The following is a 17,638-nucleotide window of genomic DNA, read 5'->3' on the forward strand; positions in this document are numbered from 1 at the left end:
AGATTGGGTGTGGTCTGATCGACGTCTTCTGGTTTCTCAAACCTTCCACACGTGGGAAGCGGTCACCACAGGCCACGGCCCCTTAGCCATCGCCACTCCTCACCTGGGCCATCTCTCCTCACAGGTCCACATCCTCATGGGCTCCTGTTACAAGACCAAAAAATTCCTGCTCTCCCTGGCAGAGAACAAGCTGGGACCCTGCATGCTGCTGGCGCTGAGGGGCAACCAGACCATGGTGGAGGTAGGAGCTCCCTGAGTCTCCGGCAGCGCTGTGGGCTCCCCCGGTCCTGCTCCCGGCTGACGGAGCAGAAAGCTCGGAGCCGGCACAGGGGCTGGGGACACGGCAGCGGTCGAGGCGGGTGCCGTCCAGCCCTGCTGAGCTTGGCGTGCAGGAGGCCTTCGTCTGCTGGTCTTTGTATCTCACTCATGATGTGCATTGTCCAAAGGCTCAGGGGTTTTGTTTCCTTCTGTTCAAGTGTAACAGACCAACCCAACTGGGGACTTCAAACAATACCCTCGTATGTTTTGCTCACTCTGGGTCTCTCATGTGGTCACAGTCAGATGGGGGCTGGGCTGGGTCACCTCCAAGGCTTTTCACTCGAGTGTCCAGCCCAGGCCTGAGGGGACTCAACCAGCTGGGCCCCCAGGGCTCTGCGTGCGGCAGCCTGGGCAGTCGTGCGCCTTCTCACCGAGGAGCACGCACCAGCCCCAGCCCTCCTGTCCCCTCTCCCTAGTCCTCTGTCCCCCCACGGCCCACTGTGCAGAGAGAGACCAGCCCGAGCCGTATGTCCTTCCCTAACGTGGCCTCAGAAGTCAGGCATCATCACTGCTGCTTCTACCCATTAGCAGACAGTCCCCAAGGCTGGGCTACAGTCACGGGGACGGAAGTTAGATGACACCTTTCAGTAGTAACAGCATCAAAGCGCCCGGGATTCCCGGGCAGTGGGAGTTATGGTAGGACTTGAAGACCAAGAAGGAGTTAGCAAGAGGCAGGAGTGGAGCCTGCCATGCTGTGGGGACCCCACCTGCCAAGGCCCCGCAGTAGGAAGCTTGGTGGAAGAAGTGGGGGGAGGCCAGGGTGCTGGAACATGGGGAGGTACGTAAGGCAAGAGACTAGGGGTGAGGGCGGACATGTGTGAAGAGCCCACCGCTGCCTGAAGGTCCTGGTGGAGAGCGAGGGGTTTAGTCCATGCTGCTCCTGAGTGTCTTGTATGGGGACTTCCGAGGGGAGGGGGGAGCAGGGGTGCTGGTGTGAGGACCTGGCTGGCTGTCCTTGGTGAGTGAGGAAGGAGAGGGGACCTCAGAAGGGGCTGTCAGCCTGTGGATCCCGGGCAGGAGGGGCCGGGAAGGAGAGTGTGCCATGCGTGTGCAGCTGCCCAGGAGGAGGCAGCGCCACGCACGTTCCTCAGGCTTCCGCTCAGCGAGCGTGTCTGAGCACCTGCTGTGTGCCAGGCACTGGGGGAACAACCAGCGATGGAAAGAGGCTTGTCTTTGGGCCTGGAGTACATCATTTCTACGTGCATTTGCTATGAGCCTGCTCACGCTTTCACTAAAAGCCTGCTTGCTGTGCACTCAGCTGGGCGTATACCGGCATTCCCATTGGACAGATGGGAAGTTGGGTGGATTTGCACAATGTCATACAACCAGGAATGTGGAGGCAGAGTGGAGCTGCTGGTTTTCAAAATAAGAACCTTGGGTACATGGGATGTATTGAGCTTATCTGTAGACCCCTTTCCAGGGTGCATGGGGCTGTTGGCATGGGCTGTTGGCCTCTGTCCCTTCAAGGAGCAGCCGCCTTAGTTGCAAGCTCGTGGTCATGTCCTACCGTGCTCTCGGCAGATCCTGTGCTTGATGCTGGAGTACAACATCATCGACAACAACGACACCCAGCTGCAGATCATCTCAACCCTGGAGAGCACCGGCGTGGGCAAGCGCATGTACGAGCAGCTGTGCGACCGGCAGCGGGAGCTAAAGGAACTGGTGAGTCCGCGGCCAAGCGGCCAGGGACAGTGGCTGGGCGCAGTGGGCAGAGCCCAGGGACCGCTGCACCTGAGGGGACCTCTGTCTCATCGAACTCTCTAGACCCAAAGAGGCTTGATTAGCACCCACCACTTTCCAGATCATCAGAGAAAGGCACAGAGATGTTAAGTCAGTGGCCCGAAGTCACACAGCTTATTTGGTCCTGGCCAAGACTGTGTCTGTCTCATCCCCAGAGCCATGCATGACAGTCACTGTGCCGGCTTTCCACCCCCCACCACACACACCTCCACATCCCATTTCAATGCACAGGGCATTGACTTTCAAGTGCCAGCATATCTCTTGGCCAGAGGGCTTTCTCTGTGCACTTGCACGCTCAGCAGAACCGACGTGGCGGGGAGCTCACGCCCCCAGCCTCCTGGAGCAGCCCTCAACCAGGGACGAGTGGGGGAGGGTATTTACCACCCTGCTCCCTCGCGCTCGCTCGGGAGGAGCAGCTCTGGGATGTGACTCCACCGTTTCCCAGAGGTCCCCAGTGGCAGCTGGATTGATAGCAACGCCTTCTATTCAGGGCCTTCGTGGTCTCACTTCCGCACTCCCCCGAATCTTGAATAAACCACCTGTGCTCAAACGTTGTCTCAGGGTTTGTCCCTGAAATCAAGACCACCATGTTGCCTTCAACACCCAAGAAATACAAATGGTGCTGTGAGTGGTGTTAACAGAGGCGGGGGTGTAGGGCGAAACTCAGAAAAGAATGGGTCATGATCAGCCTGGTTTTTGTTGCAGCAAAGGAAAGGCGGGCCCACCAGGCTAACACTGCCCTCCAAGTCCACAGTGAGTAGTTCTGTTCTCCCTGCGGGGCCCGGTGGAGGGAAGAGGTGGCTGGTCCTCCCTGCTGGGAGAGGCAGGGAGTGTCTGGGGTGGGGGGATAGGGGAGGTCCCGGTGGAGGGAAGAGGTGGCCGGTCCTCCCTGCTGGGAGAGGCAGGGAGTGTCTGGGGTGGGGGGACAGGGGAGGTCCCGGTGGAGAGAAGAGGTGGCCGGTCCTCCCTGCTGGGAGAGGCAGGGAGTGTCTGGGGTGGGGATAGGGGAGGTCCCGGTGGAGGGAAGAGGTGGCCGGTCCTCCCTGCTGGGAGAGGCAGGGAGTGTCTGGGGTGGGGGGATAGGGGAGGTCCCGGTGGAGGGAAGAGGGGGCCGGTCCTCCCTGCTGGGAGAGGCAGGGAGTGTCTGGGGTGGGGATAGGGGAGGTCCCGGTGGAGGGAAGAGGTGGCCGGTCCTCCCTGCTGGGAGAGGCAGGGAGTGTCTGGGGTGGGGGGATAGGGGAGGTCCCGGTGGAGGGAAGAGGGGGCCGGTCCTCCCTGCTGGGAGAGGCAGGGAGTGTCTGGGGTGGGGGGATAGGGGAGGGCCCGGTGGAGGGAAGAGGTGGCTGGTCCTCCCTGCTGGGAGAGGCAGGGAGTGTCTGGGGTGGGGGGATAGGGGAGGTCCCGGTGGAGGGAAGAGGTGGCTGGTCCTCCCTGCTGGGAGAGGCAGGGAGTGTCTGGGGTGGGGGGATAGGGGAGGTCCCGGTGGAGGGAAGAGGGGGCTGGTCCTCCCTGCTGGGAGAGGCAGGGAGTGTCTGGGGTGGGGGGATAGGGGAGGTGGACCAGGACTCCATAGTATTTGAACTGCCAACGTTTTTAGGAGGAAACCAAACATTATAAAAAAGATTATTTATTAATGCTTATATGCTACCAGTTATTGGCAATAATGATGGTAATAGCTAATATACATTGAGAATTTATGTAACAGGTACTGTGTTATTAAGTTTTTTTTAATGTTTCCTCTTATTTTTTCTTTTTTTTTTTTTTTTTTACAGAGACAGAGAGAGGAGAGGGATAGATAGGGACAGACAGACAGGAACAGAGAGATGAGAAGCATCAATCATTAGTTTTTCGTCGCGTATTGAGACACCTTAGTTGTTCATTGATTGCTTTCTCATATGTGCCCTGACCGCGGGCCTTCAGCAGACCGAGTAACACCTTGCTCGAGCCACCGACCTTGGGTCCAAGCTGGTGAGCTTTTGCTCAAATCAAATGAGCCCACGCTCAAGCTGGCGACCTCAGGGTCTCGAACCTGGGTCCTTGGCATCCCAGTCCGACGCTCTATCCACTGCACCACCACCTGGTCAGGCTAGTTTTTAAAAATATTTTTTTAATTGATTTGAGAGAGAGGGAGAGCGAAACATTGATTTGTTGTTCCACATATGCCCTGACTGGGGGGTCGAACCTGCAACCTTGGTGTATCGGGACAATGCTCTCACCAAAGGAGCTTCCCGGCCAGAGCTATTATTAAGTTTTTTTATCCTTACAACAGCCCACTTATGTTGGTGCTTCCTACCATCCCCATTTTCTAAGGGATGTCCTGGTACCCCACCACCCTTGGCTCATGGCTTTTACCTCATGTTCCAAAATAGGCTGCTCAGGCTCCAGCCATCTTTTCAGCATACCAGCCAGCAGGAAGAAGGAAGAGGCAAAGATGCACACGGCCCTTCCCTTTAAGGACCTTCCTGGAAGTTCCACTTGACATATCTACTTATATGTCATTGTTCAGATTTAGCATATGACCCCAGCCAGCTAAAAAACTAGCCTCAATTCAGGACAGCCAGGTGGCAGCTATCACCGAGATGGAAGGGAGAACGGATATTAGCATCAACAACCTCACAGTCTAGGGCTGAGATATTCGTCAACCTGCACAGTCCTTAGGGTTGGGGTGGGGGTGGTGCTCAGCATTGTGGGAAATGGGTATAGGGGACTGTCTGGGTGAATGAGGTGTGTCTTTACATACACGCAGGCACATGCACACACCTGTGGAAAGGACTTGGCCTTGGAACACCCCAGTTGGTGACTCAGGGTGTGAGTCATAGCGCTGAAGGCTCTTTCCTCAGCCTGGCAGCTGCCACCCACAGGGACAGGCCTCCCTCCCTGACACTTCCCTTGGCTCACCCCACAAGCCATGCCGTCACCTCAGCTCCTGGGGACTTGCTGCCCCCGGAAATGGCTCTCTGTGGGGCACGGGAGAGCAGACGGGGAGGCTGTGGGATGGCTCAGGGCTTTGGGGAGTTCCCGGCAGCCCCTGAGACTCCACCTGCCCATCTGTTTGCAGGACGCAGACTTGGCTCGTTTGCTGAGCTCTGGCTCCTTCGGCAACCTGGAGAACCTCAGTTTGGCCTTCACCAATGTAACCAGTGCCTGCGCTGAGCACCTCATCAAACTGCCTTCTCTCAAGCAGCTGAACCTGTGGTCCACTCAGGTACTCACTGCCCACCCTGCACCCCGCTCCCTGTGTCCTCGTCCACGCACCCCGCTCCCCGTGTCCTCCTGCATGTACCCTGCACCCCGCTCCCCGTGTCCTCCTGCATGCACCCCACTCCCCGTGTCCTCCTGCATGCACCCTGCACCCCGCTCCCCGTGTCCTCCTGCATGTACCCTGCACCCCGCTCCCCGTGTCCTCCTGCATGTACCCTGCACCCCGCTCCCCGTGTCCTCCTGCATGCACCCCACTCCCCGTGTCCTCCTGCATGCACCCTGCACCCCGTTCCCCGTGTCCTCCTGCATACACCCCGCTCCCCGTGTCCTCCTGCACGCACCCCGCTCCCCGTGTCCTCCTGCATGTACCCTGCACCCCGCTCCCCGTGTCCTCCTGCATGTACCCTGCACCCCGCTCCCCGTGTCCTCCTGCATGCACCCCGCTCCCCGTGTCCTCCTGCATGTACCCTGCACCCCGTTCCCCGTGTCCTCCTGCATGTACCCTGCACCCTGCTCCCCGTGTCCTCCTGCATGTACCCTGCACCCCGCTCCCCGTGTCCTCCTGCATGCACCCCACTCCCCGTGTCCTCCTGCATGCACCCTGCACCCCGCTCCCCGTGTCCTCCTGCATGTACCCTGCACCCCGCTCCCCGTGTCCTCCTGCATGCACCCTGCACCCCGCTCCCCGTGTCCTCCTGCATGCACCCCGCTCCCTGTGTCCTCCTGCATGTACCCTGCACCCCGCTCCCCGTGTCCTCCTGCATGTACCCTGCACCCCGCTCCCCGTGTCCTCCTGCATGTACCCTGCACCCCGCTCCCCGTGTCCTCCTGCATGCACCCCGCTCCCCGTGTCCTCCTGCATGTACCCTGCACCCCGCTCCCCGTGTCCTCCTGCATGCACCCTGCACCCTGCTCCCCGTGTCCTCCTGCATGCACCCCACTCCCCGTGTCCTCCTGCATGCACCCTGCACCCCGTTCCCCGTGTCCTCCTGCATACACCCCGCTCCCCGTGTCCTCCTGCACGCACCCCGCTCCCCGTGTCCTCCTGCATGTACCCTGCACCCCGCTCCCCGTGTCCTCCTGCACGCACCCCGCTCCCCGTGTCCTCCTGCATGTACCCTGCACCCCGCTCCCCGTGTCCTCCTGCATGCACCCTGCACCCCACTCCCCGTGTCCTCCTGCACGCACCCTGCACCCCGCTCCCTGGGTTCTCCATGCACTCTGCACCCTGCTCCCTCCTCCCTGCCCCTTGCACCCTCCTCTGCACACCTTGCACCCTTTTTCCCTCCACGGCTGGTCTTTGCCCAGAGCCCACGGTTAATTACCATACACCCCCTGGCTCAGTGACCACTTCCCAGAGGCCAGAGGAGATGTAGGACCTCATGAAGCCCAGAGGCCCATTTCACAGTGGGAGTTGCTGAGGCCCATTTCACAGTGGGAGTTGCTGAGGCCCATTTCACAGTGGGAGTTGCTGAGGCCCATTTCACAGTGGGAGTTGCTGAGGCCCATTTCACAGTGGGAGTTGCTGAGGCCCATTTCACAGTGGGAGTTGCTGAGGCCCATTTCACAGTGGGAGTTGTGCCAGGCAGAGCTGAGAGGCATGGTCTCCTGAGCCTGTGGGCAGGTGTGGGCCTCTTCCCTATAATAATGGCCACAGCACAACGATTCTTGCTGCCAGTGCTCAGTATCCATTGAGCTGTTAACCACTTAGCATCGATCAGCACAGGTGGTCTCCACGCCACACCTGTGACACATTGACCCCGCCATCGCTCACATTATACAGAATAAACACCAGCATTCCCCTCAGTTTGCCTTCTGGGCCCAACCCTCCCCTCCCCCTCTCCCCGTCATCCTGCCCAGGAAAGGCCACCTCCCTGCACTCTCACAGCCTCCTTGACAGATGGCTAAACCAACCTGCAGGGGGCCCTTGCTGGGCCATGTCCCACAGCAGAACCTGGATTGGAACCCAGGTCAGGAGAGGCATTTGAATCTTTGGACAGAAGTGAGAACAGCCCAGACTCCAAGGCTGGAAGAGCTGTGGGCCTCAGAGCTGGGGTCTGTCCCCACCCTCACCCTCTATAGCTGCCCCAGCCTCACCCTCGGGGTCCTTTCCTGGGATGCTCTGGGACCAGAGTTGGTCTCCAGGGCTTAGAATTTCTGTGCCCCACAGTTTGGAGACGCCGGCCTGCGCCTCCTGTCGGAACACCTCACCATGCTCCAGGTGCTGAACCTGTGCGAGACGCCTGTCACTGATGCTGGCCTGTTGGCCCTCAGCTGTGAGTACTGCAGGGGCTGCCAGGGTGGGTGAAGGCCTGCTCCCGTTCATCCATCCATCCATCCATCCATCCAGCTTGACACCACGAACTGTGCTCTGTGCTGGGATATATTCACTCAGTCACAAGTGTTTATTGAGCACCTATTATGTGTCAGGCACCACTTGAGGTGCCAGGAACAAAACGGGGAAAATATCCCTGCCTTTATTGAGATTAAATTTTAGAAGAAAGGCCTGACCTGCAGTGGCACAGTGGGTAAAAGCATCGACCTGGAACACTGAGGTCGCCAGTTCAAAACCCCGGGCTTCCTTGGTTAAGGCACATATGGGAGTTGATGCTTTCTGCTCCTCCCTCCCTTCTCTCTCTGTCTCTCTCTCTGTCTTCTCTCTCTAAAATGAATAAATTAAAAAAAAATCTAAAAATAAATAAATAAATTTTAGAAGAAAAAAAAAAATGAGTAAGGCCAGCCAATACCCGCCTGATGCTGTCAAAGGCCCAAGGGACCAGGGTCAAGGAAAGTGCTCCCAGACATTGCTACTGCGCTTCCCAATCTACCCGAGCCATCACCAGGAAGCTGGTTGAAATGCAGATTCTTAGGCCCTGCTCCAGACCCGCTGACTCAGAAACTGCATTTTAAAAAATGCCTGGGTAATTCCTGGCACGTTGAAGTTTAAGAAGTGCTGCCCTAATAGAAAGAGCCACATAGTACTCAAGGCACCTCGAAATGACAATTTCTGAACCCAACCCTAATCTACCGAATGAAAGTCCTGGGTGATATGGAGCCTGGGAATCTTCATTTGCCATTTCAGATCCATTGGTTTAGATGAGAGGCCTGTGCCTCAGCTGGGAGGAATCAAGGAAGGCTTCCCAGGGAGGTGATTGGAGCCGGGTGTGACAGATAGACACGTAGGAGTTGGCTGAGAGGGAGGCGTGCTGGACAATGGCCATGACTTCTACAAGGTTGTTGGCAAATTCAGGATGACTTGGTAGGGGTGCTGGTGACAAGGTAAATGGAAGGCAGAGAGAATGAGATTTGGAACCACTTTCCTGCAAATGACAGTATCACTGGCGTCATACAGTGTGGGTGGGGGCCCTGGATGACAGTGCAGATTCCCCTCGCGTCACAGCTTCAGGCGTGGGCAGGACATTCCCATCTCTAACAGGCTCCCCATGCAACTTCTGATGGAAACTAGTTTGTGGCCTGCTTGTGAGAAGCCAAAAGCTTGAGTCAGCTTCCAGGGTTCCCATTGGGGGGAGGCAACTCGAGCTCTGGAGACATCTCATCCAGGCAGTGGCGGGACAAGACGGAGGAACCAGAGGGATGGAAGCACAGAGGCCAGGGCGAGAATGTGGGCCCAGTTTACACCAGCACGTGCCTGGAATAGACTTCCTGTACTGAGTGGGCCCCTAGCTGTGCCTCTCCCTTCCCATCTCCTAAATGGGGTCCTTGGCATCTGCAGTCAGTCCCCCAGCTTGACCGTCTCTTACCTACAGCTGCCCCTTGTGGGGTCTCACTGACCTAATGACTGTCTGTTCCTGTACAGCCATGAAGAGTCTCTGCAGTTTAAACATGAATAGCACCAAGCTCTCGGCTGACACCTATGAGGATCTGAAGGTAATTCCTTCTTCCCTCTCTCCTCCCTTTGGCCAGCCTCACGGGGGTGGTACTGTGCCCTCACGGGGCACACTCTCCAGGTGGACGGAGTTCTGACCAGCAGATACACCGGCAGAGAAAAGAATGGCAGGTGGAAAGCAGTGATGAAGAGCAAGCCAGCAGGGAACTGACAGATTGGAAAGAGGGAGGCCCTGTTGGCATGGAGAATCCAGGACATCCTTGAGCTGAGACCCCAGAGATAAGAAGCCAAGAGTACAGGGGCAAGAGGAAGCACTAGTGCAAAGGTCCTGAGGCAGAAAGTGTTGCAAGAACTGACTTTGTAGCAAATGTGACTAGAAAATGAGAAAGAATGACTGGGACAGACTGAGTCCAAGTTCAGGACAGAGCCGCGCAGGTGCTGAGCAGGGTGGCGAGTTATGCTGTGTAAAACTTGCTGTGGCTGCTACATGGAAAAGAGACTTTCTTGAGGGGGACCCGGAGCAGGAGGAGAAGCAGAGAGCATTTACAGGCCGGTGCGATCACAACAGTAGGAGCCGGCACTGGCAGCCAGGTGGAGAGATGAAATTGGGGAAAGAAAGAGAATCTGAGTAGCGGAATTTTGTTTATAAAAACGCACATCTTAGGAGTGGGGGTTTGGAGGGTCTGGGCCTCAGCAGCCTCGTGCCAGCCTGGCCTCCTGGGCTTGGTGTGAGCTGCCCCAGGAGAGAGCCAGCACTGGGAGGGCAGGGCTGGGCCAGGAGCGCACAGCGGCACCCACACAGCCTATAAGCTGCTGGGGGGGGGGGGCCCTGGCAGCTCCCGGCCGAGGCCCACCTTCAGCAGGGCCTCCCCTGTCATCTCCCACCTCCAGCTCAACCAGACCAGCAGCCTGGGGTTGCTAACAAGCCTCCAGGTACCTTCGGAGCCCCTCCTGGGCTTTGTGCTGTGGACTGGGGACTGGATGCTGCCGTGTAGCGAACCTCTGGCCAGGAGGAAGCATAGCTCAGAGGCGGGCCGGGTGTGGGAGCCAGCAGGGAGGAGAGAGTGTGGGCAGGCTGGAGGAGGGAGTGTCCACAGGGTCCTGAGGGGCACGCAGAGAGGGGGGGAGGGGGGCAGGGTGCACCAGATGGAGCCGGCCTGGGTGCCCACCCACAGGGTTCAGACCTCAGCATCACCATTCTCACTCGGGCGCTTGTCAGGAATGCCAACCCCACGACCCCCCCAGACCTGCTGCATCCAAATGGGCATTTGAACCCCACCCCTAAGGGCCCCAGGGTACATGACAGTTGGAGAAGTGCTGTTCTAGAGATCTGAGTTCAGCGTGCCAGAGAGCTCAACGCCGCTGAGACCAGGAGGAGCTATAGGAAGTCCATGTGAGGAAGTCAGTTTCAGTAGATGTTTTATTTTCAAATATTTGGGAGACACATGGTGCCCACTCAGTGATGCTGGCCAGTGTGATGCCCAGCCTCCGTGAGGCGGAGACTCGGGCCCACCAGAGACCGCCTGCCTTGGGGAAGGCCGTGTGGCACACTGCCTGGGCCAGCCAGATCTTCCCCTTCTCCAGAAAACCTGGAAATCTAGTTTCTCCTGGGCAGTATCTTCATTTTGAAAGGTTGGCTTCAATATTGTTATAATGCTGTACTGGTGACTACAGGCCCAGTTTGTGACCTCTGCCTGGGCAGTAGGGAGCCATTGAGGGTGGTTGAGCCCAGGAGAGAAGCAGTGAGGAGCCGTGTGTGTAAAAAGGGATCTCTGGCCAGTGCACAGGGTGGTTGGGCAGGGGGAGGTAAGGCTGGAGCCTGGTCAGCAGCCTCTCTGTGCTGTGTGGGCTTGTCAGGGGAGGGAGGAAGCCCGTCTGGGCAGCAGGGACAGAGAGTGCTTGCAGTCATGGTGACCCCACCTCATCACCTGCCTGATGCCTGAGAATGGTGGGGGTGTAAGCACTCATGAAAGCAGAGCACGCAGCACTGTGGGACAGGACTCTGGGCTCTCGTGTGTTCGGTGTGTAATCCCTAGCACCTCCCCTGAGCCTGGGACTGGACTCAGATTCACGTCACAGATGAGGAAATTGAGGCTCCGGGAGGTCGGGGGGGGGGGGATGACGGTTGTCCAGGGTCGCTGATCCAGGGCCCCTCTCAGGCGGGGACATGGAATCGCGGACAGCCTACTTTCTCTGGGGCCAGGAGCACCCCACCTGCTCTGGGTTCTCTCTGAACCCCCGAGAGCAGCCAGGTGCGGAAGGTGCGGCCTGATTCGGGAAGGGACTGCATCTTTCTTGCTCCCTCGCAGGCCAAGCTTCCCAACCTGAAGGAGGTGGACGTCCGCTACACAGAGGCCTGGTGAAGAGCCCCTCGGCAGGACGGAGTCTGCAACTGCAACACAAGTCTTGACTAATAGCCGTAGAGCGGCCAGTCCTGGGGTCCCACCCCAGCGTCCTGGCTGTGAGCTAGATGGGGGAGTCTTTCTGGGGGCAGAGGGTGCTGGGGGAGGGGGTGGGGAGGGGTTCACAAGCACGCCCAGCCCCCGCCTAATTCTCTTAGCTTCATAATTGGAACCTTGACCTGATCTAAAACGGACTTTGTAGCAACCAGAGGAGCGTCAGCGGGTCGGGGCTGGGGTGGGTGAGGGGCTCGGGAAGGGGGGACCCTTTGTGGATTTTCTTTGCCTTTGTGTTTAATGCTGTGTGGGAAAAGTCAACTCCAATGCCACCATCACGTGACCCCGGTGACCGAAGGATGCTTTCTTCCTCAGAGGCTCCTGCTGCGAACTCAAGGTCCAGTCCATCGTCCTGTCCTGTGTCCTCGCCATCGCTATGCAAAGTGATTCTTGTTGTACATAAGATTTAAATAATGCGCCTATTTAAGAAATGTTGACAAATTGCAGGTCTGGGACCTGCCTCTTATTTATGAAGTCTCTTACCCACCCGCCCGCCCGCCCGCCCCTGGAGTGTAGTACTGTATAAACCAGTCAGCTGTCGGGGTAGTGGTAGTATTATTGTTATTTTTTTAAAGGAAACAGACAAAAAAAACACACAAAAAAAACCTCCTTGGAAAATTAATTGCTTTTTAGTAATGGATTCTATATGCTAGTGCTCTCTCCTCCGTCTGTCTGTCTGCCCACCTCCCGCTGTGCGTCTCCCAGGTGTCTCCAGCTTCCTCCCAGGGTGGGGGTCAGGCTGAGGGAGGCGAAGTGGGGTTCCCACACTGTAGTCTCGCTCCTCCGAGGTCCCAGCTTTCTCTCCACCCCTTCTACACATTTGGAGTGGGGGGTGCTAACCCGTCGTCCCCCCCATCCCTGGAGAAGAGCTGCCCCTGCCCTTCCCCGCCCCGCTGGAGAGCTCCCATCTCCGGTGGCCTCTGCTGTCCCTGTCCTGACTGAGACTGACCTGTGCCCCCCCCCCCGTGCTCCCCGTGGCCTCATGCATGCCGCCTCCTTGCATGGTCTCTTGGGAGAAGAGAGAGACGTCACCTCCGCCAGCCGCCAGCCTGACTGCCCCCCCCCCATGAATGTGACCCCTGCAGCACAGATGCCCTTTCTGTCCCCACACCTGCCCCGAGGACAAACAACCTCTATTTCTTTTATAAACAGCTTTTTCTTAATAAGCCCTCACTGTACAGAACAGCCCCTTTCCAGTTTACTTGGGGTCCCCTCTCCCCCAAGCCCCTTTTTCTGTTGTTTTAGCACAAATATGCCCCCTCCGGCACCTCCAGACCTAACCCCCAGTCAATGTAATTGTTTTATATATATTTAATCTTATTCAATGGAAACCATGCTTTTGTCGTTTTATACTTTGCTAGGTAGACTTTATTACCCTCCTGACTATGCCCTCATTTTTTTTAAAAAAGGAAAAAAAAAGAAATTGGGTTTCAGTCTTAATTCATTTACGTGCCAGGTTTTATTTCGTGTGCGTGTGTGTGTTCCGTTTTGTGTTCTGTTTTGTTGTTGTTTTCTGTTGTTTGGTTTTATTCTCTCCCCTCCGGTCCCATACCTTATAGCACTCTGGTGCAGGAAGAAGCAGAAGCAAAAAAAAAAAAAAAGCAAAAAAAAAAATTGAAAAAGGAAAAAAAAAGGAACTGAGACATGCCACCTTTTCCCTTCGCACTGTTGCTTTTCCTGATGGTTATACTACTGTCACGTAGCTGTGTTCCGAGATGTGAAATACTTTCAGGCAAAAATAAACTGTAAGTGACTCATTGACACCTGGCCTTTCTGTGTGGCTTCCGGGGCGTCTTGCAGGGTGGTGGGGAGGGTGGCTTCCAGGGCGTCTTGCAGGGTGGTGGGGAGGGGACAGTCGCAGGTTGAGAGTTGGGGCGCATAGCAGAGCCTGGTCACCCTGTCCTGGTGTCCTACGTTCCTCATTCTCAGCACTGTTATTGTTTGGGGGCAGGTCTTCCTTTGTGGTGGGGCCTTCTGGGGCATCGTGGGATGTTGAGCAGCATTCCTGGCCTCGAGGCACTAGGTGCCAGTTGTAACAAACAAAAATTCCCCAGATGCTGCCTGCTGTCCCCAGGGAACAGAATCCCCCCCAGGGGAGGGCCCCTGCCATCGATCTAGAGGGCAGTGCAGCAGGGCTCGCAGAAGTGGGAGCGCTAGTCCAGAGCTGCTCGGATGCCTGTGCATTCCCTCAACCGGGGACTCCGGGACACGCAGACTCTGATTCTTAAAGTCTGAGCAGGCCCGAGACTGCATTTCCTAGGAGCTCCAGACTCGTTCATGGAAGTCTCCCCAAGTTCAGAAGCCTGGAACCGTCCGCCCAGCTGCCCCCATCCCCCCTTCCCCAGATGTTCCCAAGAGACAAACTCGATGTGTCCAAAAGAGAATGGGGAAGTAGAGGCCAGGAGAGGCTGGGTATCTCAGTCCAGGTCAGCAGCGGGCCAAGGCGAGCTGACAACTGCTGGCTGAATGGACAGGGCTGGGCAGGGACCATGTGCACCAACAGATCAAGAGAAGCTTTGGAGTAAAAATGCAGAACATGGTGATTGGGATGAAGGGAGGGCCAGCGAGGAGTCAGGATGACATTCCACTTCTTGGCTTATTCGCTGAGGCAGGCTGTGAGTATCTAGGATGGGCAGCAGCCCCACAGTGCCAGCAGGGCTGGTGTGTAATTGCCCCACTTCTCCGGCTCCCTGGGGGTGGGTGGCGGGCGGCGGGCGGAGAACTCCAAGGCTGTGTCCGCTGGCTCCTGGAGTCCCTCCCTGGGGCTGATCTCCAGCTGCCCTCCAGGGCTCACTTGCTTGTTGGACTTCCTTCCCACCCACCCCCACTTCCCTGTGGTCCCATTCGTGTTTCCTGGGACTACTTCCCACCTAAGCTACCTGTGCTGGAATCTTAGAGCCTGCTTCAGAGAATCCCAGATGAAGATGGTGACTAACTGTGCTAGGGGAGAGAGGGACAGGTTGGAGGAGGAGATCTTCCATGACAGGCTGGGAAAACCCCAAGGACACTGCAGAGTCACCAGTATTACTGCGCTGACCTCAGCCACAGAGGCACCTCCCAGCCGAACTGAAGGGCATTATACTTGGGGTCTGACCATCAGCTTGCACCCGTTTTCAGAGGTGGGGGTAGCTGCTGATGGGAGCTGTCCTTGAGTCCGGATGGGAGTAGAAATTGGTTCAACTGCTTTGGAAAGTGTATCCACTAAAGCTAAACATCTGCCCTGCATATCCACTCCTGGGTATATGCCCCAGAAAACAACTCACTTGTCCACCAAAAGACACAAGCAGGACTGTTTATAACAGCATTATTCATAATAGCCAATTGGAAACAACCCAAAAGTCCACTAACAAGGGAATGAATAAACTGTGGGATAGTCACACAGTGGAACAACGCAAGTGTCTCCATCAACATCAGCGTGAATACATAGTGACATTTTTATGATGGAATCCTGCAGAATAAGAAAAGGAACCGGCTGATACACACAATGACGTGAATTGACTGGAGAGACATGACGCTGTGTGGAAGGAGCCAGACTTAAGTGAGGGTTTGCTGGGCGATTCCATGTCTATAAAGGTCATGAAAGGCACAAGTCAGCTATGATTATAGAGGTCACAGTGGTGGTTATCCCGGGTGGGCGTGGCTAATGACTGGCAAGGTGGGAGGGAACCTGCTGGTGAGGAAGTGCTCTGCCCCTTGATCTGTGGGTATGTAGGTGCTGACACACTCTAGAGCTCTACACTTAGGAAACAACCCAAATACCCATCAATGAATGAACTGTTAAATAAAATTGGTATAAATAGACAATGGAGCCTGACCAGGCGGTTGCTCAGTGGATAGAGCGTCGGACTGGGATGCAGAGGACCCAGGTTCGAGACCCTGAGGTCACCAGCTTGAGCGTGGGCTCATCTGGTTTGAGCAAAAGCCCACCAGCTTGAACCCAAGGTCGCTGGCTCCAGCAAGGGGTTACTCGGTCTGCTGAAGGCCCGCGGTCAAGGCACATATGAGAAAGCATCAATGAACAACTAAGTTGTTGCAACGCGCAATGAAAAACTAATGATTGATGCTTCTCATCTCTCTCTGTTCCTGTCTATCTCTCTCTGACTCACTGTCTCTGTAAAAAAAAAAAAAAAAAAAAAAAAAGACAATAGACTATTATCCATCCATAGAAAAGGAATCAACTACATAGCTCCAACATGAATGAAGCTCGAAAACCCTACAGTAGGTGAAATAAGCCAGACACTAAAGACTATGTATTATATGATTCCATGTGTATAAAATGTCTAGAATGGTCAAATCAATATATAAAGAAAAACTGGTGTTTATCAGGAGCCAGGGAGGAACTGCTTAATGAGAATGGGGTTTTATTTTAGAATGATGAAAAATTTTGGAACTAGATAGAGGTGGTGATTGCACAACATTGTGAGTGTTCTAAATGCCACTTTAAATTGCTTTCTTTTATGTTATAATTTTGCCTCGATTTTTTTTAAGTGGCTTCAAAAAAGAATTATTTAATGAAAAGTTGGTTTCTGCTCCTCTGTCTGGGCTTGGGAGGTGTGGTGCCAATGACATCATGACTTCTATTAGAGCCATTCTTGTCCATCCTTATGAAGACTCGGTGAAGGGAGGGTGGCGCGAGAGTGTGTGTCCCTCCCCAAAACACTATACTGCCATCTGCTGGAACATGGACGTAATGAATATATAAGGCTGTGTAATAAATGGACAAACTCCCCTGAACGTGGCTCCCTTGTGCGATGCACAGCCTGCGCAGCGGTACGTGGTGGGATGTGTGACTTCACTCATATGTTTCAGTGAACTCTGTCCGGATTTGGAGGGGGCCTTGAAGAAACTTACTGCTGGCCTTGCCTCCCGTTCTCGTTCCAACGCTGCATCAGGCTCACCTGGGCTAGCCTGTCTCAGGTTGTCAGGGAGATGAAATCCACCTGGCCCCTGATCTGGGGAACCACTTCCAGAAACAAACCTTCCCTGAAGCGCCCCCGTGGTCAGCTCACAGAAGCCGGCGGCTAGGATGGGCTGGAAGGCTCTCCACCAGGCTCCTTGGCGGTTTGGTTTTTCCTCTGAATGGAACGGTAGGACCCACAAGCTATTCTCCCTCAGACGCCAGGCTGTGTCTCTCTGATTTCCTGAGAAGGCACTGTCGGATCCAGTGGAAAGGAGGCTCAGAAAGTGGGGCGCTGCAATCTCAGTGGCTCCCAGGGCACAGGATACCCCGCCCAGCAGCTCATTCCCGGGATCCCTCCCCACTGGCTGCAGTCATGCGTCTTAAGCCCCTCACAGCTCTGGAGTTCCAGCGGCACCTGTCATGGGCCCGGGGCTGGGGGCTGTCCCCCTGAGGGGTGGCTGTTGGAGACCAGCGCTCTTACAGAGATAGAATGCAAGCCACATATATAATGTAAAACGTTCTATTAGCCACATCTTAAAAAGGAAAAGGAAAAAACAAAAACAGGTGAAATTAATTTGGATGATATCTCTTCTTTAACATACCCCAAATATTATTTCAATATGTAATCAACACAAAAAATATTGAGCTATTTTACATTTTTTTTTCTTCCGTTCGTCTGAAGTCCTTGAAGTCCAGTGTGTATTGCGTACTTCCAGCCCCTCTCGGTCGGGACCAGTAAAATCTCAAGCGCTCAGTAGCAGCCAGGTGTGGCCAGTGACTCTTGTATGGACAGCACAGTCCTGGGATGTCTATAAGCCTGCAGCTGGGGCAGTGGCTGCAGGGTAGGAAGTGGGGAGCCGCAAAGGGACACGACTTGAAATAGCATTTGCCCAGCGATAAATGGGTTTTACTAAATGGCATGGATTGAGAGGCCAGCTCAGACTGAGTGTGGGAGACCCCATGCAGGAAAGGCTCCCTTGCCTGACGCCCTGGGGGGAAGGGTCCCAGAACTGAGGAGTAGAGCTGCCAGCCCTGCTAGAGAGCAGGCATCTATTTTAATGGGTTTTTTTAGAAGGAAGAGGGTATGCATTCATTTACTAGAGAAAGACTTGTAGATTATAATGTGCATTTTTGGGGAATATGATTGAGTGGATGGATGGATGGATGGATGGATGG

General features: G+C 55.5%; 1 protein-coding gene across 1 annotated transcript in view; it reads left to right on the plus strand.

The window, feature by feature from the left end:
* CMIP (c-Maf inducing protein) overlaps positions 1 to 13,323 on the plus strand; it is a 254,893-nt gene extending 241,570 nt beyond the window's left edge. The window contains exons 15-21 of the mRNA XM_066350272.1: positions 125 to 241; positions 1,840 to 1,980; positions 2,764 to 2,811; positions 5,117 to 5,263; positions 7,430 to 7,535; positions 9,077 to 9,147; positions 11,416 to 13,323. Coding sequence (XP_066206369.1) covers positions 125 to 241; positions 1,840 to 1,980; positions 2,764 to 2,811; positions 5,117 to 5,263; positions 7,430 to 7,535; positions 9,077 to 9,147; positions 11,416 to 11,469 — 684 coding nt within the window. The 3' untranslated portion in view covers positions 11,470 to 13,323. The remainder of the gene's footprint in view (positions 1 to 124; positions 242 to 1,839; positions 1,981 to 2,763; positions 2,812 to 5,116; positions 5,264 to 7,429; positions 7,536 to 9,076; positions 9,148 to 11,415) is intronic.
* Positions 13,324 to 17,638: the final 4,315 nt, after the last annotated feature.

Source organism: Saccopteryx leptura, chromosome 9 (genome assembly GCF_036850995.1).
Source record: "Saccopteryx leptura isolate mSacLep1 chromosome 9, mSacLep1_pri_phased_curated, whole genome shotgun sequence".
Taxonomy (NCBI): domain Eukaryota; kingdom Metazoa; phylum Chordata; class Mammalia; order Chiroptera; family Emballonuridae; genus Saccopteryx; species Saccopteryx leptura.